Source organism: Prinia subflava, chromosome 8, assembly GCF_021018805.1.
Source record: "Prinia subflava isolate CZ2003 ecotype Zambia chromosome 8, Cam_Psub_1.2, whole genome shotgun sequence".
NCBI lineage: Eukaryota > Metazoa > Chordata > Aves > Passeriformes > Cisticolidae > Prinia > Prinia subflava.
Genome location: NC_086254.1, coordinates 10480158 through 10503363, shown reverse-complemented (window position 1 = coordinate 10503363; position 23206 = coordinate 10480158). Strand labels below are relative to the sequence as shown.

General features: G+C 45.7%; 2 protein-coding genes across 5 annotated transcripts in view; one reads left to right on the top strand and one right to left on the bottom strand.

Annotated features, from left to right (window-relative positions):
• NF1 (neurofibromin 1) overlaps positions 1-23206 on the top strand; it is a 74286-nt gene that overhangs the window by 20136 nt on the left and 30944 nt on the right. The window contains exons 16-36 of one of the 3 annotated variants that reach the window (XM_063402923.1): positions 318-441; positions 1070-1213; positions 2017-2263; positions 2588-2661; positions 2773-2856; positions 2968-3408; positions 3817-3956; positions 4351-4473; positions 4726-4809; positions 5160-5276; positions 6139-6320; positions 6393-6604; positions 7235-7396; positions 8074-8177; positions 8764-8899; positions 11825-11887; positions 13715-13873; positions 14360-14457; positions 14562-14708; positions 15141-15287; positions 15632-15742. In XM_063402923.1, coding sequence (XP_063258993.1) covers positions 318-441; positions 1070-1213; positions 2017-2263; positions 2588-2661; positions 2773-2856; positions 2968-3408; positions 3817-3956; positions 4351-4473; positions 4726-4809; positions 5160-5276; positions 6139-6320; positions 6393-6604; positions 7235-7396; positions 8074-8177; positions 8764-8899; positions 11825-11887; positions 13715-13873; positions 14360-14457; positions 14562-14708; positions 15141-15287; positions 15632-15742 — 3099 coding nt within the window. The remainder of the gene's footprint in view (positions 1-317; positions 442-1069; positions 1214-2016; positions 2264-2587; positions 2662-2772; positions 2857-2967; positions 3409-3816; positions 3957-4350; positions 4474-4725; positions 4810-5159; positions 5277-6138; positions 6321-6392; positions 6605-7234; positions 7397-8073; positions 8178-8763; positions 8900-11824; positions 11888-13714; positions 13874-14359; positions 14458-14561; positions 14709-15140; positions 15288-15631; positions 15743-23206) is intronic. The other 2 variants (XM_063402926.1, XM_063402924.1) reach the window with 2 other exon arrangements.
• On the bottom strand, positions 19982-22748 carry OMG (oligodendrocyte myelin glycoprotein). Of its 2 annotated transcripts, none has more exons than XM_063402927.1 (2): positions 22444-22748; positions 19982-21717 (listed from the first exon to the last, which is right to left on the bottom strand). In XM_063402927.1, the coding sequence occupies exon 2, from the start codon at positions 21709-21711 to the stop codon at positions 20452-20454; it is 1260 nt and encodes a 419-aa protein (XP_063258997.1). In that variant the 5' UTR covers positions 21712-21717; positions 22444-22748; the 3' UTR covers positions 19982-20451. The 2 variants fall into 2 exon arrangements, with proteins under 2 accessions (XP_063258997.1, XP_063258998.1); XM_063402928.1 differs by having other exon boundaries at positions 19982-21513; positions 22444-22745.

The following is a 23206-nucleotide window of genomic DNA, read 5'->3' as shown; positions in this document are numbered from 1 at the left end:
AGGAACATCCCTAGATGTGTTCCTTCCAGAGCAGAGTTGACGTTGTCAGAGCAGTGTAGGTACCTCGTGCTGCCCTGTGTGTGCTGTCTCTGTCCCGGGCAGAGCTGGAGCTCCGAGCCCCGCGGGCGCTGGGAAGGGTCCAGGGGAGCTTGGCCTGTCCATGCACACTCTCCTCTCTGTCGTATGCTGGAAGCCCAGGGTAGTGTTTGCACAGGGTGTTCATGCTGAGTGCCTATTTCCATGTGAAACTAGTGCAATACCTGCAGAGGTGTTGGTGCTCCCTCAGAAGGCTGATGCTGAGTTTCATTTTGCTGCAGCTCACAAATGCTTTTTTATATCTGCAAGAAGCTTACAAGTCATCAGATGCTCAGCAGTACAGAAATCCTCAAGTGGCTGCGAGAGATTCTCATCTGTAGGAATAAATTTCTGCTAAAAAATAAAGTAAGTGAACATTGCCATCTCCCTGTTAGGATCATTAACATGAATTGTTCTCTGCTGTGTCACTTCCTTTGTTTACCAGGTTATTTTTGATTGGAAGGGATTTAATAGCTACTCCTGCACATTCTGTCTCTGATTTCCTCTCTCTGCTTTGTGAGGCACCTTAGTTAGGATTGGTAACCAAAGTTAGGTTTGGGATTTTTTTTTTTCCCTTTAGCTGCACAGGTTGCTGTACTTGCCTGTTAAATGAATGTTTCACAGAAACCTGTGCCTTGTGCCTCTTTGCCTAGTACAGGGAAATAGTCCCCAAGGTGAGAGAAGGGGAAGGCGATTAATGATAAAATGCACATGTTCATGAGCAAAGTAAGTTTCCTTATGGATCTCAGGTTCTTCTGAGGCCCAGAATTCTGACTTGCTTCTTTCTGATAATCCTGAAGTATCAATTAATGTATTTCTTAAGGGGAATTATCAGTTTAGGATAGAATTAACACAGGAACTTGATAAAGCCCTGAGAGCAGCAGTGCAAAAAGTACTGTGTAAATGTCCAACAGCTTTTTACCTTCCTCAAATGTATGCCTTTCACTCTTTAAAGTATCAGTTGATATCTTCTTTTCTTCCTCTCTCTTTATAGCAATCAGATAGGAGTTCCTGCCACTTCCTCTTCCTTTATGATGTCTCTGGAAGTGGAACTAGTCAAATTTCTCTTGACCATGACGAAATGATACGCTGTGCACCAGGGGCTACCCTGAGGAAAGGGAAGGGGAATTCTTCCATGGTAAATAATACATATTGAAAGTTAATTTTAGCACTTGATAAAAAAAACCTGTGGGCAAGTAGAAATTAAATTACTTATAGAGTAATTTTTGAAAATAAAATTAATTATTTCTGAGGAGGAGAAGACATGAGTATCCTAAATAATGTATATATTTAATGTACTCATTAATGATGTTTCAGACTTTAGAAAGTCACATTTTTTCAGTTAAAATGTTGGTAAATATTTTTGATCAGGGTTGCTAACAGCATTGTGACAGAATGTAAGAGCTCTGATCCTTTTTAGGATGCTGTGTTCCTACTAGAACAAAAGCAGTTTCAAGCACAGTCTGGCCAGGACTGAATTTTCACAAGCAGTGTCTCCCGACTGGGACTGGTGTGTCTCCCGACTGGGACTGGTGTGTCTCCCAGCTGGGACTGGTGTGTCTCCCAGCTGGGACTGGTGTGTCTCCCAGCTGGGACTGGTGTGTCTCCCAGCTGGGACTGGTGTGTCTCCCAGCTGGGACTGGTGTGTCTCCCAACTGGGACTGGTGTGTCTCCCAACTGGGATTTGTGCATTCCCCAACTGGGGTTTGTGCATTCCCCAACTGGGGTTTGTGCATTCCCCAACTGGGGTTTGTGCATTCCCCAACTGGGATTTGTGCATTCCCCAACTGGGATTTGTGCATTCCCCAACTGGGATTTGTGCATTCCCCAACTGGGATTTGTGCATTCCCCAACTGGGATTTGTGCATTCCCCAACTGGGATTTGTGCATTCCCCAACTGGGATTTGTGCATTCCCCAACTGGGATTTGTGCATTCCCCAGGAGAGCACGGCGGGGTGCAGTGGAACACCGATCTGCCGCCAAGCCCAGACCAAGCTGGAAGTGGCCTTGTACATGTTCCTGTGGAGCCCAGATATCGAGGCAGTCCTGGTGGCCATGTCCTGCTTCCGTCACCTCTGTGAGGAGGCCGACATCAGATGTGGAGTAGATGAGGTCTCTGTGCATAATTTTTTGCCAAACTACAACACTTTCATGGAGTTTGCATCTGTGAGCAACATGATGTCAACAGGTAAGAGTCATGAGTCAGTCAAGGTAACTGTACCTGGACAGAAGACTCTTACTTGTGTTTGAGTCCTTTAAACAGGTTGAGAGTCTTGATTTCATGCTGCTCTGGCTTTTCCTGGAATGTCTCAATTATTAGAATTGCTACAAAATGTAAGGAATTTGGGTGGCTGAGCTCAGGAGAATTTTACAATTGTGTAACAAGAAGCTGCCTTTCTGAAGACTTTAAGGGGGATATGTTCCTCTTAATTCAATAATTATTTTCAAAGATCACAAATTTGACGTAGGTGGGTTTTCAGAAGCTTGGTTCAATGTTCTGTGCCCTTTGCAGGGAGAGCAGCTCTTCAGAAGAGAGTGATGGCGTTACTGAGGCGCATTGAACACCCCACTGCAGGCAACACAGAGGTGAGCTAGCTTCTCACTTCGTGTGCTCTGTGTGCATTTAAATAACCACAGAAACATTGTTGCTACAAGTCATCTGGAAGTTAAATTGTGATATATATTATCTTCTTTCAGGCCTGGGAAGATACACATGCCAAATGGGAACAAGCTACAAAACTAATCCTTAACTATCCAAAGACCAAAATGGAAGATGGACAGGTGACTATAATTTTTCCATTGGTTCAATGTTTAGAAATTCAGAATAAGTCTCTGAGCTTACCTAAGCTAATGAGTTAGAGCTGAGTGTAGCAAACGCCCGTTGCCTCGCAGGTGACCGAGAGCCTGCACAAGACCATCGTGAAGCGGCGCATGTCGCACGTCAGCGGCGGCGGCTCCATCGACCTGTCGGACACGGAGTCGCTGCAGGAGTGGATCAACATGACGGGGTTCCTGTGTGCCCTGGGCGGGGTGTGCCTGCAGCACCGCAGCAGCGCGGGGCTGGCCACCTACAGCCCCCCCATGGGCCCCCTCAACGAGCGCAAGGGCTCCATGATCTCCATGGTGTCCACCGAGGGCAGCGTGGAGACCCCGGTCAGCAAGTTCATCGACCGCCTGCTCACCCTCATGGTCTGCAACCACGAGAAGGTGGGGCTGCAGATACGGACCAACATCAAGGACCTGGTGGGGCTGGAGCTCAGCCCAGCGCTTTATCCGATGCTCTTCAACAAACTGAAGAACACCATCAGCAAGTTCTTCGATTCTCAAGGACAGGTAAAACGGTGATTCGCGTTCGTGTGGTGTTGTTCACATTTGTGTCAGTCCTGACTTTCCCCTGGGTGACTGAAATGGGTCCCTGTTTGTGTTCGGTGCACACCCCTGTGAGCAGAGTGATCATCACAGCACATGTTAATGATTATTGTGGTTGTGATTCCAGGCTGTATTTAACATTCTTGAGTAGTGGTGAACTCTGGAGTGCAGAATCTGTGAGATTGTGTGTGGATTCCTTATGGCTGGCAGTGTTCACATACTGAATCTTGACATGTTTTGGAATTCTCTTTGCTTGGTGGTAACTAGAAAAGTGCTTGTCTAGGAGATTTTTGAAATGTTGCAGTATATCTGGCAAATACCCTTTCTTTGGTTTTATGTGTAAAAAATTAACCAGAAATTTTCATCCTGTAGGTCTTGTTAACTGACACCAACACACAGTTTGTAGAGCAAACCATTGCTATAATGAAGAATCTGCTTGACAATCACACAGAAGGGAGCTCAGAACACCTTGGACAAGCGAGCATTGAGACAATGATGCTGAATCTGGTTAGGTAAGGAGCCCTCTTGTCCTTCCTATACACAGGCATTATGTTTAAGAAGTGAGCTGGGGCCTTCTAGTTTATCTTTTCTGCTTGTGTCCCTGGAGAAGCAGCAGCTGATTTTCTCATCCTCCTTATGGTTCTGACAACTTCAGTAACTGTGGAAGGTGTGTAGCATAAAGGGCATTGCTGAAGAGTTTGGATGACTTTAACAACCATTCCCTAGCTTGGCCCTGTTCACGAAGGCATTCCCGGTTACTTTTCTGTACACTGATGTTAGTGGTTAAAAACCTGCTGAAGGGCAGATTTCTGTTCAGTTTTACTCTGCTGATGCAGGGGCTTTCTTGGTGGGGAGGAACTGAAGTAGCATGAAGGATTTAATAATTCTTTTTGCTTTTTTCTTCAGGTATGTGCGTGTGCTTGGAAATCTGGTACATGCCATTCAAATAAAAACAAAGCTCTGTCAGTTAGTAGAAGTGATGATGGAAAGGAGAGATGACCTTTCATTTTGTCAAGAAATGAAGTTTAGGTAAGGATGGCATAACCTAACTCATAGGGTAAAGTACTGTGGGCACGTGTAGTGTTCTTTGTTATGTGGTTAAAAAAGAAATCAAACCCCGTATTCCTGTACAGGGATGGTTCCTTGTCTTTGTATTCAGAATGATTATGAGCCTGGTGCTGCATTTAAATATTATTTAGTTTGTGGTGATAGTGAACACATGTAACAATTTAATGTGATACAGACACAACAAACTTAAACCAACCTCTTTGTGTGTAACAGGAACAAAATGGTGGAATATTTGACAGACTGGGTAATGGGAACATCTAATCAAGCAACAGACGAGGATGTCAAATGCTTGACAAGGTAAGGGGCACTCTTCACCTGTAACAGCATTCCAGGTGGCATTTGATACCCATGGATGAGCTGGCATGTTGGGCTTGCTATAACAATAATAATGTTAAGGAAAACACAAAAATTGAAGTGGAAGCTTTGGTGAGCAACAGCAGAATTATATTTAATGTTTAGTCTTAAGTGACTTGATTCCTTTTTAATACTTTCTCTAATTTAGAACCTGTACCACAAAATACAAGAGCTGTTTTCATGAGGGACAGAATTTTAGTGGAATACCTTTTCGTTGTTCAAAATGTTATTTTTCATCTGCAGGTAGTGCTGTAAGCAAGAGTGATTTTTATTTGTTAAATTTTATTTTTCAGAGATTTGGACCAGGCGAGTATGGAAGCAGTGGTCTCTCTTCTTGCTGGGCTTCCACTCCAGCCTGAAGAAGGAGATGGTGTTGAGTTGATGGAAGCAAAATCTCAATTATTTCTCAAGTAAATAGTGACTTTTAACTATTTCTCTATACAATCGCTCTAAAGAGAAGCCCTGTATGACCCTTATTACAGACCATGCTTTTCTTCCAGCAGAAATAATTTTATTAACCCAACAGGAATTACCTCTTCAATGGCCCATTTTAAAATCTCTTCCATGTAGGTTTATGGAAACATTTTCATTTAGAAAATAATTTGAAAATTTGGCTTTGTTGCTGCTTAATGCAGATGTGTGTTTCAGTCATGGCAAGGATTAGCTCGATTTGATACAGTATTTTATTTATTTTTATCCACAAAACTTAAACTCTCTTTGAAGACATCTGTTGCTAGAGGGACACCAGTGTTGGGGAGCAGGAGCACACCAGGTTTGGGACTGAGGGAGGTTCTTGGGGCACAGTTAAGGTTTGGGCTGTGCTGCAAGGAGTCTCCTTGGTTTGGGGGTGAGCTTTTGGGGGGGGTTGTTGTGTTTTAGCTCCCATTGGTGGGGTTTGGGGCGGCGTTGTTGTGTGATTGATGCCACGGGTGAGGTTTGGACGGGTTTGTTGTGCGTTGGCTCCCATGGGTGAGGTTTTGGGGGGCTCTGTTGCCCATTAGCCCCCACGGGTGAGGTTTTGGGGGGCTCTGTTGCCCATTAGCCCCCCGGGTGAGGTTTTGGGGGGCTCTGTTGTCCATTAGCCCCACGGGTGAGCTCTGGGGGCTCTGTTGCCCATTAGCCCCACGGGTGAGCTCTGGGGGCTCTGTTGCCCATTAGCCCCATGGGTGAGGTTTTGGGGGGCTCTGTTGTCCATTAGTCCCCATGGGTGAGCTCTGGGGGGCTCTGTTGCACGTTGGCTGCCGTGGCAGTGACGGTGCGGGCTGTCCGCAGGTACTTCACGCTGTTCATGAACCTGCTGAACGACTGCAGCGAGGCGGAGGAGGACGGCGCGGCGGCGGGCGGGCGCAAGCGCGGCATGTCACGGCGCCTGGCGTCGCTGCGCCACTGCACCGTGCTGGCCATGTCCAACCTGCTCAACGCCAACGTGGACAGCGGCCTCATGCACTCCATAGGTAACGCCCGCGCCGCCCGCGCCGCCCCGCGCCCCGGCACGCTCTGAGTGAGTGCCGCCTTCTCTCCCCCAGGCCTGGGCTACCACAAGGACCTCCAGACCAGAGCCACCTTCATGGAGGTGCTCACCAAAATCCTGCAGCAGGGCACCGAGTTTGATACCTTGGCAGAGACGGTGCTGGCAGATCGCTTTGAGAGACTGGTGGAGTTGGTCACCATGATGGGTGACCAGGGGGAGCTTCCTATTGCTATGGCTTTAGCCAACGTGGTGCCTTGTTCTCAGTGGGTAAGTTGATTTAATGCCTTTTATTTCCTGCAGTTTATTAAAATAATATTGAATTATTAAAATAATAATTGAATACTGAAAGTAATATTGAAATAAAAAGTGCAACAACAGTCTGATACAGAGAGAATAGAGCTACCACTGGCAATAGGTAGCCTTTCTTAGCACGTTCTTAGAACATGTTCTGAATCTAAGTGCAGATCTCAATGATAAACTGTATGTTAGTTAATGTCTAGAAATGATTTTATGTATAGCTATTATAATAAATGCATCTGGGCTAGTTATTTATTACAGGTGGTATGTGCTGTGATGCAGGCACAGAATTGTCTTTGTTATTCTAGATTTTAACAAGATGAGTTGGACTTTGTTATACAGCAGAGTGACTGCTTGTCTGTCTGGATAACCATTATGAATTTGTAAGACTGGATATCCTGAGGCAGATTTTTAGACAAGCAGTGGCATAGGAAACGTTTGCAGAGAGATTGTGTTTGTGTAATTTGGTATTTACCTGCCAGAGCCCATGGCAGACATAAAGCTTTATTGTAAAGTGCTTGGTGGTTTTGTCATAATACCGGGGATTTGTACTTGCCTTGGCTCCTGTAAGTCAGATTAACCCTTCCTCCTCCCCTGAAGGACGAGCTGGCCCGTGTCCTGGTCACGCTCTTTGATTCCCGGCACCTGCTCTACCAGCTCCTCTGGAATATGTTCTCAAAGGAGGTCGAGTTGGCAGACTCCATGCAGACACTCTTTCGAGGAAACAGCTTAGCCAGTAAAATAATGACTTTCTGTTTTAAGGTACATTATCTCTCTTTTTTTCTCTGCTACAGATCTCTTCAATAGCAGGAAAAGTTTAGTAATATGAAAATACAAAACCGCCAGTCTGTGGGGCTAAGCACTTGAGTAATGGGATCAGATAAAATCCATACAGAGTTGCCTTTGGGTCTCAGTTTGAGTTAGTCTCAGCTGTCATATCTGTTAATTTTAGGGAGTTTTCTTTTTATGTTTTAACATTTCATGAATTGAATCTTGTAGAAAACTTATGCTCAGGCCCTTAAAAAGTAGGTATCCCCTGGCACTAAACTTTTGCCTTTCTGACTAGTTCAATTCTATGAGTGATTCTGGGCCGGTGCTGGCTGAAAGACTGTTCCTGGTAAATTCTGAGGTCTTGGTTGTGCTCCCATTTCAGTTTAAAAAGTTGTGTACAGACAGAGGTGAAGTGTGGAGTCAGTGCTCTTAGAAGGAATGTCCGCTGGTTAGCAGGGTTGTTACTGTTCTCTAATTGGAAATTAATTAAAATACCTGTAGAAATTGATGTTGGTTGTGTTCCAGAGGTGAGATATGCAAATCGTAGTTTTACAGGAATTTGGCCTATGCCAAAACAGATGAAGAGTTTTCAGGCTGTTGAAAGCTTGCAGAGCTTTGCAGCCCTCCTGTGTCAGTGTGGCCTCTGTCCTTGTTTCCCCTGCACACAGGTCTATGGTGCTACGTACCTGCAGAAGCTGCTGGAGCCTTTGCTGCGCACTGTGATCACATCTCCTGAGTGGCAGCACGTCAGCTTTGAGGTGGATCCAACAAGGTTTGAGATGCAGGGCGAGCAGCAAGTGTATTTGTCTGTAAACGTGATCCCACTCATTGTGTGTGACAGGATTCCTTTTTCCTTGTTGCACATATTTTTCTCATGCTTTCATACTGTTGTACCTCTCACTTTTCCAGACACATTAATTGTCTCTGCAGCCCTCTTGCTCTGTTACTTTAAATTATTTCTAACTCTTAGAAAAATTGTAAGTATTCATCTCTTAAGTAGCTTACCCAAAGATAGACCTTGTAATTAATACTTTAACCATGAACTATGTGTCTACCTCAAAAATTCCTTTCAGAGAGACCATAATGAACTGATAATGCAATTATCAGTTGGAATTGTGTATGCATGTGTTTGTATAAAAAGGTCTGAGAGAATCCCACCTACAGCTGTCTGTTCATTACTGAGTTTTACATGACCTTTTATTTGTACCTTATGTGGTTTAAAATAGAGATGGAAACTTTTGTGTGAATGATCACAAGTATTTCCATAAGAAAAGGAGGAAATGAGGTTCTTACCAAGGATGTAGGTGCAGCTTGTGTCCTGTTTGATTGCTGGTCATACGTGTGTGGGTCTGTTTCAGGCTGGAGCCCACAGAAAGCCTTGAGGAGAACCAGCGGAGTCTCTTGCAAATGACAGACAAGTTTTTTCAGGCAATCATTAATTCCTCCTCGGAGTTCCCGCCCCAGCTGCGCAGCGTGTGCCATTGTTTGTACCAGGTATGCCTGCAGTGGGTGCCTGCCCCCAAGCCTTGGGGTTGGCTGGTGAGATTCCAGCAGTTTGGAGCTTGGTGCTAGACACAGGGGGCATCTCTAAAGACTCTGCTCACACGTTTGTTAAATAACAGCAGTCTGAATGTCGGGGCTAAGAGGTGTTTGAAGACTTGTGCTGGCAATCAGAAATGCCTGAGGTACCCAGGTTCCCTGACCTCCATCCCAGCTCCTCTGCTCTGTCCCGTGGCTGCTCAGCCCAGTGCCCTGCTGGATCCCCTTGTGTGTTTCTGATGGATTCAGCTGCTGCTAAAAATCCGAGTAGGAGTTCCCTGGGGCTCACTGGGAGTACAGGTTCCAGTCCCATTGGAGGACTGCCACAGAAATGCTGTGCCTGGTGGAGTTTGGAGCAGTGGTCTCAGAGAGGTGCTCTGGAAGAGCTACTCCTGCCCCTTCAGCCACAGTCTGTTATCCAGGTCTAAAGCAAAGCCAAGCAAATGGGGTTTCTGACCTGTGGGAGCTAATGATGAGTAGCAAAAATCCTGTCCAGTCCCATTTGCACAGGAGTGATCGGGACTGTTGTGGTGTGGGGCTGTTCTGTGAGCCCTTGCACTGAACCAGGTGTGCAGATGCTGAGCCTTGTTCCTGCCTAGCAGCTCTGTGAAAGGCCTCAGAAGGAATTGCTTTCTCTTCTGACAGTGGCTGTGTTTGGGCTGGTGGCAGAGTGGCTTTGGGGTTTTTGATGTGTTGGGGTTTTGTAATGAGGAAATGAGGTGGGCAGATTGGTCTCCCTCATGGCCACAGTGTCACAGACATAAATTAGAAGAATATTTGGGTGTTACTGAAAATACCACACACAGCCTTGGCTGTTCCTTCTGTCAGTGGATGCTATGTTCTCCCACACCTCATTCCAGAACTGGGTTTATGTGCTGTTCCCAGGCTGTGTCAGGTTATTGCCATTTCAGTGGTACGTTGCTAGCAATTATTGGTAGGAAAATTGGTAGCAATTATTTCTATGCAAACCGTTGGTTATTCCTACTTGAAATAGAATTTCTAAAATGTGCTCACCAGCAGGCTTTCCCAGAGATTCTTCTGTGGAAGTCTTTCCAAGTCTCTTGGCTTCATTCTTGCCTTTACTGTGTGTGGTAAGGGTAATTTGTTCCCAAAAGAGATGATTTACTGGCAGATATACAAATGGTATTAACTGATACTTAGCTTCAATATTTACTACTTTAACTGTTTCTAGAACAACTCGATTTCTGTACAAGTGTTTGTTCATCTCAAATATTAGTCATTCTGTACTTAAAATTCCAGAGAGTTTTGAAGAGTCTGGCCTTTACCTGAAAGAAAGTACAACCAAGATCTAATTAGGAGGCATTAATCCATTTTTATCATAAGAACCAAATAGGTGGTTTTTATGAGATAACTTCCCTTTTAAAAAGGTGAACGTGTGAGCACGCACTAGTGTGAGAGTAAATGATACTGAATTTTGTGGTGTTTTTTTCACACTTAGAGTTCTGAAGTAACTGTGTGCAAAGGATGCTCCCCAGGTGTGTTCTGTAAATAATTAGTAGCTAATTTTAATCACTGTAGCAACCTCACAGCAACAGTGTCTTTAGTTGGATATTGGTGTCTTTGCTGGCTGGTGTTTCTGGTTTGGGCACAGAGCCCAGTGAGTGTTTTGCTTTGGAAATATCAATAGCTGGTACTGGGACAGGTTCACCTGGCTCCTTACAGGTAATGTGTGTTCAGGAGTGTGGTGTGAGAGCAGGCGTGCTCACAGTAACTCCTGCAGAGGCTCTCTGTGCTGGCTCTGCCATCAAATCCCCACAAACACACATGGTTTTCTCGTGAAAGCAGGGGGGAAGTTTTCCTGTAGCAGCAGTGTCCCAGTGAGTAGAGTGTGTGTACAGCTGCTCCAGAAGCCACTCGTGGAAATTACACAGGAAATTTGGCAGAGGTGCCACTGGTTCAGTATGAACAGGTCCTGCACAGGTTTGGTTCAGCTTGCTCAGCAGAGAATTTTACTGGTGGGTTTGGGTGGGGAGTTGCTTTTTGTTCTGTTCCACCCTGACCGTGTGGAGGCTCTCTGCCAGTGCCAGTGTGACCCTCTGGGGGTGGCTGGGTGCTGCAGGTGCTGCAGGTGTTGCAGGTGCTGCAAGTGCTGCGGAGCCCCGGGTGCTGCTGGGGGTGCCCAGGGGTGCCCAGCCCCTGCCAGCCCCTGCCGTGCTGAGGCACCTCTGCCTGGCACGGGGGGTTGGGGCTTTGCTCAGACCTGCTGGAAGCAGGACAGAATTGGACTCTTCCTGCTGGGTCCCTTTGCATCTCAGGGAAATGCAGAAATAAGCACAATCAAATCTCTCGATTTGGAAATCTCTGATAAATTAACATAGACTGTGGCTTTTTCTTCCTTTGTCCAGAGAGTGTTTTATGGCAGAGTTACCTCTCACAGTGGTAATAACCCTGATGGTTCACAGGTCTAACCAAATTGAAGGACACACAGAGAAACATTGGGAAGATTTAAAACTCTAAATTTAATTTTAAAAAAATGTATTTCAAAGGGATAACACTACTATTGTACTGTTAAAATTATTTGGGGATGGTAAAATACATCTGAAAGCTGAATACACCATTTAAGGCCCAAGATTGTGTATCATGAGCACATGGATGTGGTTTGATTTCTAATCTAGCCAGAAATAGTAGAAATGATTGAAATTCAACATTTGTTTGTTTTGTATTTAGTGCTTTGTAAATAAGATGTAATAAAACTGTGGAATAAAAACTCCATCATCAGTCTTTAGTTTATATATTTCATTTTCTGTTGGTTATGTTTGTTACATTTTACTGTGTAATTTATGTACAAGTCAACATTGGTTTTTTGTTGCTGTATGTAGTTGGTGCTGTGACTTGTTTGTGCTCATCTCTGTTCTGTAGGCAACTTGCCACTCTCTACTGAATAAAGCTACCGTAAAAGAAAAAAAGGAAAACAAAAAATCAGTAAGTTTGGAGACCTTTTTATTAGCCATTTCTTTCAAAGCACAACGGAAATCTTTTGCTGTTTGTTCAAAATATCTTCACTTCAGTCTATTTGACCTCACTGTAAAATCATTCTACTAATTCTGGCACAAAATAGCTTTCATTTCAATTAACACTGGAATTAAGATAGATTTAAAATATTCTCTGTGTGCCTATTTGATTAAATGAGACATTTTTAACATTACTGCTTAGTATTTAATATTCTGACTCTTCTAGCCTTGCCACCATCTTCAAATTAAAAAATTGTGGAAGAAAGATGTTTTCTTTGGTTTTGAGAAAAAACTGGGTCTATGGAGCTGCTTTAACACTCTGGCAGATAACCTGAGCTTGCATCCTGGGCAAAGAACAATTAATGTTTGTGGGGTACTGGAAGGTGCCTCATGGGACTTACTGCTGACACATATTCTTTTGTTTGCTTGGTTATTAAGTAAGAAAACCCCAACTTTAGCACTTCTGTTATTTCCTGAGAAAAGCAGATTTTCCGTTTTAAGTAACCTGATGTGTTAGGGTTTAGATCCATGGGTTGCTTTAGAGCATTGTCTTTAAAAGTTCAGACTTACTCTTTTCTTTGGCAGTGACCTCAAAATATGAAGTAGGAGTCAACCAGGATGGAAATTTAGACTTTTACTAAATACTCTCTTATTTTTGCTGTAACTGAGCAGAATAGTAATAATGTTTAAAATGCAAAAGCTGTGGGCAAACCAGTATTTTATAAGAAAATATCAGTAATTGCATCACAAGGTACCTGACTGGAGTTGCTACTGAAACAAAGTGATTCTTGGTGTATTTTGTACTGATGGCTTTGTCTGGTTTAAGCAGCGTGATTTGAGATTGCATTAGTTATGAAGTATTTTACTAAACTGGGATTTGCTTGGAGGATTTTTCTTTTAAACTATACAGGGTAATATCAAGTTTGCTAATTTTATTCTGTGAAAGGAAGAATCTTACTCATTTTGATGAACCATTGTTGCTCATTACGATATATACATACAGATATTGATGTTTTATAGAACCACATGTTGCTTATCTAAGAACATTTTTGGCAGGAACCTTTGTCTTTAACTTTTCAAAGTTAAATGAAAAATACCCAAAGAACAACTCTCCTCTTAGTAGCACAGAGTTGATTTCCTAAAAGAAGAGATTGCTTTTTTCTTACAACATCTGCAGAATTATTTTTTCCTGGATGGCAAAGGACAGTATTTTAAATCTGCTCAGTGGTTTCACACTGTGTGTGTAGACAGAGGAGTGCACTGGCCACGCAGCTCTGGCTCCTTCTGCCCTGCTGTGGACAGATGATGGTTCTGAAGGGTATTTCTGCAAATAGCTCCTGCTCAGAGATTGAAAATCACTGGTGAAGCTGTACAGCACAGTTGTTACTGCTGGAGAGGCTGGAGGCTCATGGGGCAGTTACAAACACACAGATCAAGGAGCCAGTGCCGGGGAGGGCGGGGCACCCCTGGGTCTGGGCTGCGAGGTCTCTCCAGGGGCAGGGCCCTGCCAGGGTCAGCTCTGAGACGTGGCCAGGAGCTCTGGGAGCCGTGTCCCTGCCAAGGGAGCCGTGTCCCTGCCAAGGGAGCCGTGCAGCAGCTGCAGGAGAGCAGCTGCTGTCTGAGAGCCCCGCTCCTTTCCCTCCTGTGCTGGTTCCCTGGGATGCAAGAGGTCCCACTCCCATGCGCTGAGCATGACCGGTGTGGAAGGAAGGCGTAGGCTTGGCTTGCCCTGCAAGGCTTTTGTCAGGCCTTGCCCTGTGCTTAAGCAGGACTGTTGTGTGTAATTGTCCGTGCACAGGTGGTGAGCCAGCGCTTCCCCCAGAACAGCATCGGCGCCGTGGGCAGCGCCATGTTCCTGCGCTTCATCAACCCCGCCATCGTGTCCCCGTACGAGGCGGGCATCCTGGACAAGAAACCCCCGCCCCGCATCGAGCGCGGCCTCAAGCTCATGTCAAAGGTGAGGCCAGCAGCGTTTGTGTGTGCCTGTATTTTCTGTTCTGCCTGTTCAGTACTGCTCTTTGACCGGTGTGAGAACATGGGGGGAGACACGGAGTTTCTTGCAGCAGCCATTGCGTTTATTGAAAGTGCAGTGTGTGTGCTGTTTGTGTGTGCGTGGCATCGTTCAAGCTCTCAGCAATGCAAGGATGGGGACAAACACTTTGCCAAAATGATGGATAAGAGTGGAATTCAAGCCCTTCACTTCTTGTTTGGAAACAAACAACTGAACTGGTTTTTAGTATTTAAAAGTATGAGAAACAGAAGACTTTAAAGTGAATGTATTTCAAATTATTTCACTTACTGGCCTTTTGTTGTGAAATCTCAAGACAACAAGTGCAAGTAAACTGTTTCTGCCAGTTCAGCTGCACTGAAATATTTGTATCAGTTACTGTAACAGTTAAGACATTAAACCTTTGTGTGTCTCTGCCATGTTTCTTTCCTTTAGATCCTTCAGAGTATTGCCAACCACGTGCTGTTTACTAAAGAGGAGCACATGCGGCCTTTCAATGACTTTGTCAAGAGCAATTTTGACGCAGCGCGAAGGTACGGCCGGGGATGGCCCTGGGGTGTGGTGTGTGCAGGAGAGCCCCGAGGGCCCCTCAGCCCCTGCTGCCCACGCTGAGGGCTGTTCCTGCTCTGCTCTGCAGGTTCTTCCTGGACATCGCGTCCGACTGCCCGGCCAGCGACACCGTCAACCACAGCCTGTCCTTCATCAGCGACGGCAACGTGCTGGCGCTGCACCGCCTGCTCTGGAACAACCAGGAGAAGATCGGCCAGTACCTGTCCAGCAACAGGTGGGGCTGTGCTGAGGGAAAGGCTGCCAGAGTCCTGGGATGGCTTGGCTTGGAGGGAACCTCAATGCCCATCCCATCCCTCTCCCGGCCATGTGCATCTCCCGCTGTCCCAGGCTGGCCTTGGGCACTGCCAGGGATCCAGGGGCAGCCACAGCTGCTCTGGGCACCTGTGCCAGGGCCTGCCCACCGCACAGGGAAGGATTTCTTCCTAATATCCAATCTAAATACCCCTTCCCTCAGCTAAAAGCTGTTAATATTTGGAAATACTCTCTTCTGTTGCTTCTGTTATTACTGAGATGAATATCAGTCATCATTGAAGATTTCTCATACTTACTTCAACAAAGAAAATCCAGCTTGCCCGAGTTGAGGAAGGGTAGTGGGAATTGCTGAGTAAAGAGGGGACTTTCCTGACAAAGAACATGTTGTTTGTAGGGACCACAAGGCTGTTGGACGACGACCTTTTGACAAGATGGCAACCCTTCTTGCCTACCTGGGGCCTCCTGAGCACAAACCTGTGGCAGACACACACTGGTCCAGCTTAAATCTCACTAGTTCCAAGTTTGAAGAGTTTATGACAAGGTAATGAGATTATTGTGATGGGGACACACAATGTGGGTTTCCAGACTTTATCATGAGAGGAGGTGTCAGTAGTTCTTAAGACTCTCAGGTATCAAGACTCTCTCTGTTTTAAAGGGGAGTTTCAAAAGCTGGGTCTACATAAACTTCTTTTAGGTTTCTGAATAGGTTTATAAAAAAAAAATCTAAACTGAGAACCAGAAATGGTGGTAATGTGATTTAAGAAAGGCTCAAGATTGTGTGAACGTAATACTTTAGTTCAGAGATGGAAGTAAAGAGGGTTTGGGATTTTTTAAATTTGTTTGAAAGGCAGTTGTGAAAGTTGATGTCAATGTATTGCTTTTCAGGCATCAGGTACATGAAAAAGAGGAGTTCAAAGCACTGAAAACATTAAATATTTTCTACCAAGCTGGGACATCCAAAGTTGGCAATCCTGTTTTCTACTACATCGCTCGGCGGTAAGAAACTTTCACCTTCCCAGTCTGAAATGAACTGTCAAAGGTATTGTGTATGTAAGAGACACCAGCTTGGTAACAAACAAACAAGGGTCTGAGAAGAGCTTATTTGTTAAAACCTACTGACAGTATTTTTGAGTTGTTTCCTAAACCAAAACTGTCATTTCATGGTAATTACACTCGTGACAGGAGTCATTCCTGGAGGTGTTGAGGAGAGGGAGATGCCTGTGCTCACGCCCAGGTGTGGTGAGAGGCAGCTCTGAGGATGGGATGAGCTGCTGAAGCTGCTCTCTGTGCCGAGGTGTTGCTGGTGGGGCTGTGCTGGCAGCACTGGGGAGGCTGGTTTGGCTTGGGGGCTGTGGGAGTGGTGCAGGGCTGGGGTTCTCCAGTCCTGGTGCCACTTTGGGGTGCTGCCACAGCCCCTGGGTGTTGATGATCTGGTCTTTGCTGGTGCATTTTGTGCCCCTGGAGGGGAGGAGAGCCCTGCCTGGGTGCTGGGGCTGCTCTGTGTTTGTGCTCCCTGCTGGCAGTGGGGGAGGCACTGTCAGTGTTGTCATGAGAGGATGTCATCAGGGGAGTGAAAGGACACAAGATGAGCAGCACCACTTCTCTTGTGTCCTGATTTTGTCTTTAAAAGCCACACAACAGCCCATGAAACTGCAGGTGTGCTGACAGAAGGGGCTGGCTCAAGGATAGCCTGGATGCTTTTTCCCCTTTAATTTTTTTTAGGAAGATCCCTAATGTTTAATCCCCTTACATGCACAGATTAGACACAAAGGCATTGAAAACCCATTGAATTCTCTTTTAAAAACTCTGCTTGCCACATTTTTCTTCTCCATTTTGTTCCATTAGACACAGTCTTATTTCATGTCAAGTCAAACAAAATGCCTGTGTTGTTATCCTGCCTTGTTCAGACAAGAAATTAGGCATACAAATACAGACAGTAGTGATAACCCATCTTAAAAAGTGACTGTGCCTGGCAGTGATCCGAGGCATCCTTATGTATTCTGTGCAGACCTGACATGCAGTGTTTCCTTGTTTGCAGAGCAAGAAATGGTTATTTCATCTGCAGAGAAAGAATTTCTGGAAATAAATCAAGACAAAAATTTGCACTACATGTTTGTTAGGCCTAATTCACCTCCCTTTTCTTTAAAAGCAGAAAAATTAGTTTATCCAAAGATGCCTCACTGGGCAAAACTGTCGTGGTCCAGTCAGCCAAGCGTTCCTGCCTTCAGAGAGGGTGGGAAGGAGCAGATTTCTGACTGTTATATCCAGGTGTGAGATATTAATGAAAATATTCTTGTACTTCAACATGAGCCTTGCTGCTAGGTGAGTTATTAGCTTTGTCTTCAGCAGCTGCACAATTCAGTAATCCTGGCAGGGCTGGTTTCCAAACCAGCAGGAAGGGCTTTGCTCTTCTCATAGGGATGTGGCTAAGTGGAGCTTATTTGGGTGTTTGTCTTCTGGTTCTGAGCCAGATGTTGTGCTTTCAAGGTGTGAAATGTGGAAAAATTGTTTAGATTGGAGCTGCCAGGCTGTTACAGGGCTTGTAGCAGGCTGGGGATTTTTGGGGTTTGGGTTTTTTCCCTTTTTTTCCTTTTGTGTTTTTTTTTTTTTTAACTTGAAGATCTTGTTGCTAAGGCATTGTTGAGTCATTTTACTGATATATCTGGATCAGTTTATGTCCTTCTGGTGCTGTGAAATTTAATTCCCTCTGTCATCTATCTTCACATTTTGTTTCCTGGGCAACAACCCAGCTTCTAGAGCCAGTGCTCTTCTGTTTTTAATCCCTGCCCAGTTACAAAAATGATCCATAAATCAATAAATATTGATCCTGAGCTACTGCCATTAGGTTTTAAAGCTGATCCCAAACTAATTAATAGGCATGAAACCTCTGAGTTATTGCTGCAGACCGCAGCAATCCTCATGGCAATTTTACCCTTTCCAGAGCGAGCACACAGCTATTAGAGGTGTGCCAGAGCTTTTCTGGGTATTTTGAATATTGCCCTGAAATGCTAAATATTTGTTTTGGATACCAGTTTCACCGAGAATGGGTTATTTTGTATTTCTGGAGGTCTAAGTGCGCAGTGTGTTTACAAACCCGGGCGCTGGGCTCAGCTCAGAGTGGCTGTGCAGTTGCTCAGCAACAAGTGCTGGACTCCCACACTGCTGCCTCCTCCCTGCTGCCTTATCGACTCATTCGTATTCCAGAAAAATACCAGGAAGCCTAAATTCCACTCTGCTTTACTGAAAGCAGTCTGAGCGAGCAGCCCTGGTGCTGCAGCAGCTCGGGCAGGGTTTGGGAGGGAGCAGAGCCCTGGAGCCCGGCTCACCTCAGACCCAGCCCTGCTTTTGGGAAACCCCCGGGCCCCATTTCCACTGGCAGGCTTTTATCAGCGTGCTGAGGAGTGTGCAGGCTGGGGAGCAGGTCCTTTAGGCTGGGGGCTTGCAGTGTGCCCCACACAGCCTCTGGAAAGCAGTGTTTTCCTGTTGCTGGTCACCAGATTGTCTCATTCTGGCTGAAACATTCTCAGAGCCTTTAAAGTTGATTCCATGTAGGTTTTTTTGATGCAAGAGCATTTGGCCTCCTGTACTGATTCTGCAGCAAAGACACATGCAGTATTTCCTGTAATTTCCTCAAATCAAGCAGCTTAGCCACAGCACCTCGTTTTGTGATGAGTCCTGCCTTGCAAGCCCAGCTGGTCCCAGTGTGTGGGATGAGGTCACAGGAGGGAGGCAGCTCTGGGAATTGCTGAGTTCTGAGCATGGGAAATGGTTGGTGCTGTGCTACAGTCAGCACTTAGCAAACACAGGGACTGTCCAAAGAGAGCAGCAGCAGAAGCAATTCTGAGTTCTGAAGGGTAAGAAGGGGAAGGATAGTCCCAATGTTGTGATCATCTCATCTCATTCTTGCTAAACAATATTAGAGATGCATCGGTATCTAAATAATGCAATTTAATATAACCATAATTTCCCCCCATAAGACATGACAATGGAGCCAAATATCTGCTTTAAACAGGTTTGTACAATACAATGCTGTCTATTTATTTGTGTTACTCTGCTTATTAGAAAAGAATCACAGTCACTAGTTCAGTTCAATACAAACATAACTTTATTTTTACTTAAATGCCAATGAAATAACTGTACAAATCCATTGTGTAACATTTACTGTTAGAAATTAAAACACGTTTCCGGTTATAGAAATACTGTTCACAATTGGAAAGTTGTCATTTCTCTGATACCAGTGGTTGTAAATGATCTACAGCCCCCATTGACACCTTAGGAGAAACAGGTAGAGGACTCCAGTCTCAGCTGTGAGGTTTTCTGGGTTTTGCAGCACCTTCATGCTACAATAACTGGAAATTAAATGGCCTGGAATGAATGGAAAACATCGTATAAGATCCGTAATATTAAGTGGATAATACTTTTTCAATTAACTTGTTCTTCAGTTTTCATTTCATGCTGTTTGCAAAACTTCATCTGTAGTATATCAAGTACCTTTGCCATAATTTAAGTAGTTTTCCTAGAGTGGACAGAACCATGCGTGCAGCTATTTCTACTGGCTGTTGGTGCAGATGTCAAGGAGAAGAGCATCCATGCTGGCCCTTGGAGGGCAGGGACTGGGCATGTTCAGTGCCATGCACTGCATTCGTCCTCTTGGAAGTCACAAGAGTCAGGATTGTTCTGATGACAGCTCACCAGCTAACTCCTTAATTGATTTGTTACATGATTTGTGTCAGAAATCAGTTATTTCATTTTACTGATAGGAGTTTGCTACGTTCTGGCTGATTTGTGGTATTCTTTAAGCAGAACTTATTAACATTTCAGGATGTCACTTGACATAAAGTCAAGGAGTTCCAGGTCATTAATTTGGGCAGATAACTCCTTGGTGTTTGACAGTGTCATGGCATTGAACATCTGGCATTTTTCTCTACTTTTATCTCTTTTTTTTTTCTTTTTTTTCTTTCTTTTTAATATGGAGAGAGCAATAGCTTGCCTGCAGTCTCTAAGTCAAGCCAGAGCAGAAGGATACTGGCCCCTACCACTGTCCCATGCTGAAGCTGGACCATGTTGCTATCTCAGTTTACACCCTCTTAGCAGACATCATGGCATTGTCATATTTAATTCCTAAATTTCAAAACTGTTGTTCTTCATATTTAAAATACTCTAATACATATGAAGCAAACATAGATATACATGCTAGCGATTTTGCTTAGGAATAACTTCTAATTAGTGAAACAGTTCAGTTTAGTTCCTTTATTTTTCCCCTTTCTTTTGCATGTCATCATAACTTACAAAGAATCTGTGCTGCTATATTACAGGAATTGCTCACTGGCAGGTCAAGCAAGACAATGCAGATATGATACAGGCCTTCTGTTTTTTCCAGTTGTTCAATGACAAAATCATACATAAAACCAGTACTTAAAATTCTGATATGTTTATTCTGTGCAAGTAAAATGAAAAATTTAAATACAAAATAAGCACATTTTTAAAAACAAAATAATAGATTAGTTGTTGTACTCAATTAAGACATATGAAAATAAGTAGCAGCTTAGTATCAAGACATTAGTGTGCGCGTCTTTAAGAACTGTTACTTTCTTTAGATCAGAGTCAGGACTTTGAATTTCTTTCATTCATTATTTCAGCTGGACGTGTTATGTCCAGCTGTTATCACAGGAATAACCTCAGTGATTTCCGTGGGGTGCCAGGCCTCAGTCCATGGCCAGGGCCACGGCGTGCAGCAGCGCCAGCCAGAGCAGCCCCGCGTGCCAGCGGCCGGCGCGGGAGGGCGCGCGCGCGTCCGGGGCGCTCGGCGTGGCCTCCTCCCGCCTGAAGGTAGCGGTTGTGCTTTGAGGCATCTTGGAGTAGTTTGTTGGCATTCCACTGGTGATGCTTAAAGTCATGGGAGTGGTGGAGGAGGCGGTGGCAGGGCCCAGGCTGGCGTTGCCCTCGGTGGAGCCCTGGACCAGGACTGTGCGCGTGGCCGCGGCCTCCTGGGGCCCGGCGGGGGAGCGCGGCAGGGGCCGCTCTGGCCTTTGGGTCCCCAGGGCAGGGGTTTCCTTGGCTTTAAATTGTTTGTGCGTTTTGGTGGCTTTGGTGGGCGCAGACGCCTCCCTGTCCGCTGCCTTGGTGCCTCTGAGCATGGGGCTGGAGTCCAGGGCCGTGGGCCAGGCGGGGGCTGGCACGGTGCTGGGCCAGGGCTGCTCAGCACAGGGGGCCCCCAGCACACGGGCAGCTGTGCCCTGCACCCACTGCAGCACGTAGGGGATGTTTTGGTGATCGCCGCAGGACCAGGGGTTGTTGTACAGAGTTATAACCTGCAGCTGGGACAGCTGGTCGAAGGCTTTGTCAGGAATGTATGAGAACTTGTTGTTGTGCAGGTAGAGGCTTGTGAGGTGCTGCAGTCTCACCAGTGTTCCTGGGAGTATCTGGGACAAGAAGTTACTGGATAGATCCACTGTCTCTATGTTGTAGGGCATATTGGTTGGAACTGTCCAAAGTTTGTTGCTGCTGAGGTTGAGAAACTTGAGACTGCTCAGTGTGTTGTTGATCAGGACAGCTCTCTCTACCATATTCCTGGAAACATCGAGCACTCTAAGATTCCACTGGTAAGCTGTGTCAAGTTTCTGAAGAACTTTAATGTTGTTGTTTGTGGCATATAATTCCCATAAGGACTTGGGCAGGTGAGCAGGAACATTCTTGAGCCAATTATTTGAAATATCAAGGGTCCTCAGATTGGTGAACCTCGTTAGCTGATGATCGAGATCTACAAACTGGTTAAAGGACAGATTTAAATATGTAAGGTTGTCTTGAAGTCCCTGGGGCAGTACAGTTAAGTTTCTGCCTGAACAGTCCACGTTCCTGTCGTTTCCTGAGCACTTACAGCTAGAAGGACAGATACCCAAACCAGTGGGTATGAAAACCAGAAGGACCAGCAGACAGGTAGATGTATTCAATATCTGGTATTCCATTGTTGCCTGGAAATAAATATACCAAAATGACACCCTTTAAATCCATGTAATACATTTTATCTCCGTATAAGGGTTGTCTTGGCAGTGGCCACTTGCAGGAGAAATTAAGTAAAAATATCAATAACCCCCTTTGTGGCACGGTCCTTTTTAGAATTGTTCAAGAGAGACTTCACAAAGCATCCCTTCAGCCTGTCATGTTGTCTGGCAGAATGAGACTTGTTTTTTTCATCTCCCTTTCCCCCTCCAGCTCAAATGAGGGCTTTCTTCCGAAAACGCAAGTCTCTTCCAAACGTTATACAATGTCTGCTTCTTGTTTTTAGTGTTTTCAAGCCTATATTATGTTTGGAATAATGTGTTCATTTATAGAGGATGAAAAAATGGCTGTCAACTGGATCTTCACAAATCTCTGCAGTAATGTAGCAGTCCCCCCCATCCAGTCATGCTGTTTGCTTAAGTAAATTGGTTAAAATACATTGTAGGAATTGAGCTTGAAACCCAAATTCCAGTGTTCATGCTAGCATGCACTGTAGCGTTTCTCTCTCCTTACAGTGTTAATTACAATCTCAAAGCTGGAAACACGTTTAGAACCCGAGTTACCGTTTGTAAGAAATCTCTGACACTGCAGCAAATTTCTGGTGCAAGCATCTGTCATCAGCTCCTAATTCCCTTCCCGTTTCCATCTCTGGTTTGGTAGTAGGATTTTGTCAGTAAAATCAAAAAGCACAAACTTACCGTGGTGTCCTGCAGTATCAGCACATCGTTTCTGTGATGGATTGGAGCTTAGAGGTCGCCTTGTTCTGGAGAGCAGCTCCAGAGGCTGCCGGGGGCTGTGCTTGTCTCAGCTGCATCGTACGGCTGCGCCCGGCTCCGCAACCACCTGATCCTCTGGGCACTGCAGAGCCGGCCTCGAGCCCTGCCAGGACCTGCCGGGGCTGGGCTGGGCTGGGGCAGGCAGTGCCCCTGCTCCGCAGCCCTGCCAGGACCTGCCGGGGCTGGGCTGGGCTGGGGCAGGCAGTGCCCCTGCTCCGCAGCCCTGCCAGGACCTGCTCCCTCCTGAGCACGGCTCCCTGCACACACACAGGGCTCCCTGCACAGACACACACAGGGCTCCCTGCACACACACACACAGGGCTCCCTGCACACACACAGGGCTCCCTGCACACACACACACAGGGCTCCCTGCACACACACACACAGGGCTCCCTGCACACACGCACACACAGGGCTCCCTGCACACACACAGGGCTCCCTGCACAGACACACACAGGGCTCCCTGCACACACACACACAGGGCTCCCTGCACACACACAGGGCTCCCTGCACACACACACACAGGGCTCCCTGCACACACACACACAGGGCTCCCTGCACACACGCACACACAGGGCTCCCTGCACACACACAGGGCTCCCTGCACAGACACACACAGGGCTCCCTGCACACACACACACAGGGCTCCCTGCACACACACAGGGCTCCCTGCACACACACACAC

Coding starts and splice junctions, on each gene's coding strand:
- OMG (XM_063402927.1), bottom strand. CDS start 21,711: ATGGAATACCAGATATTGAATACATCTACCTGTCTGCTGGTCCTTCTG.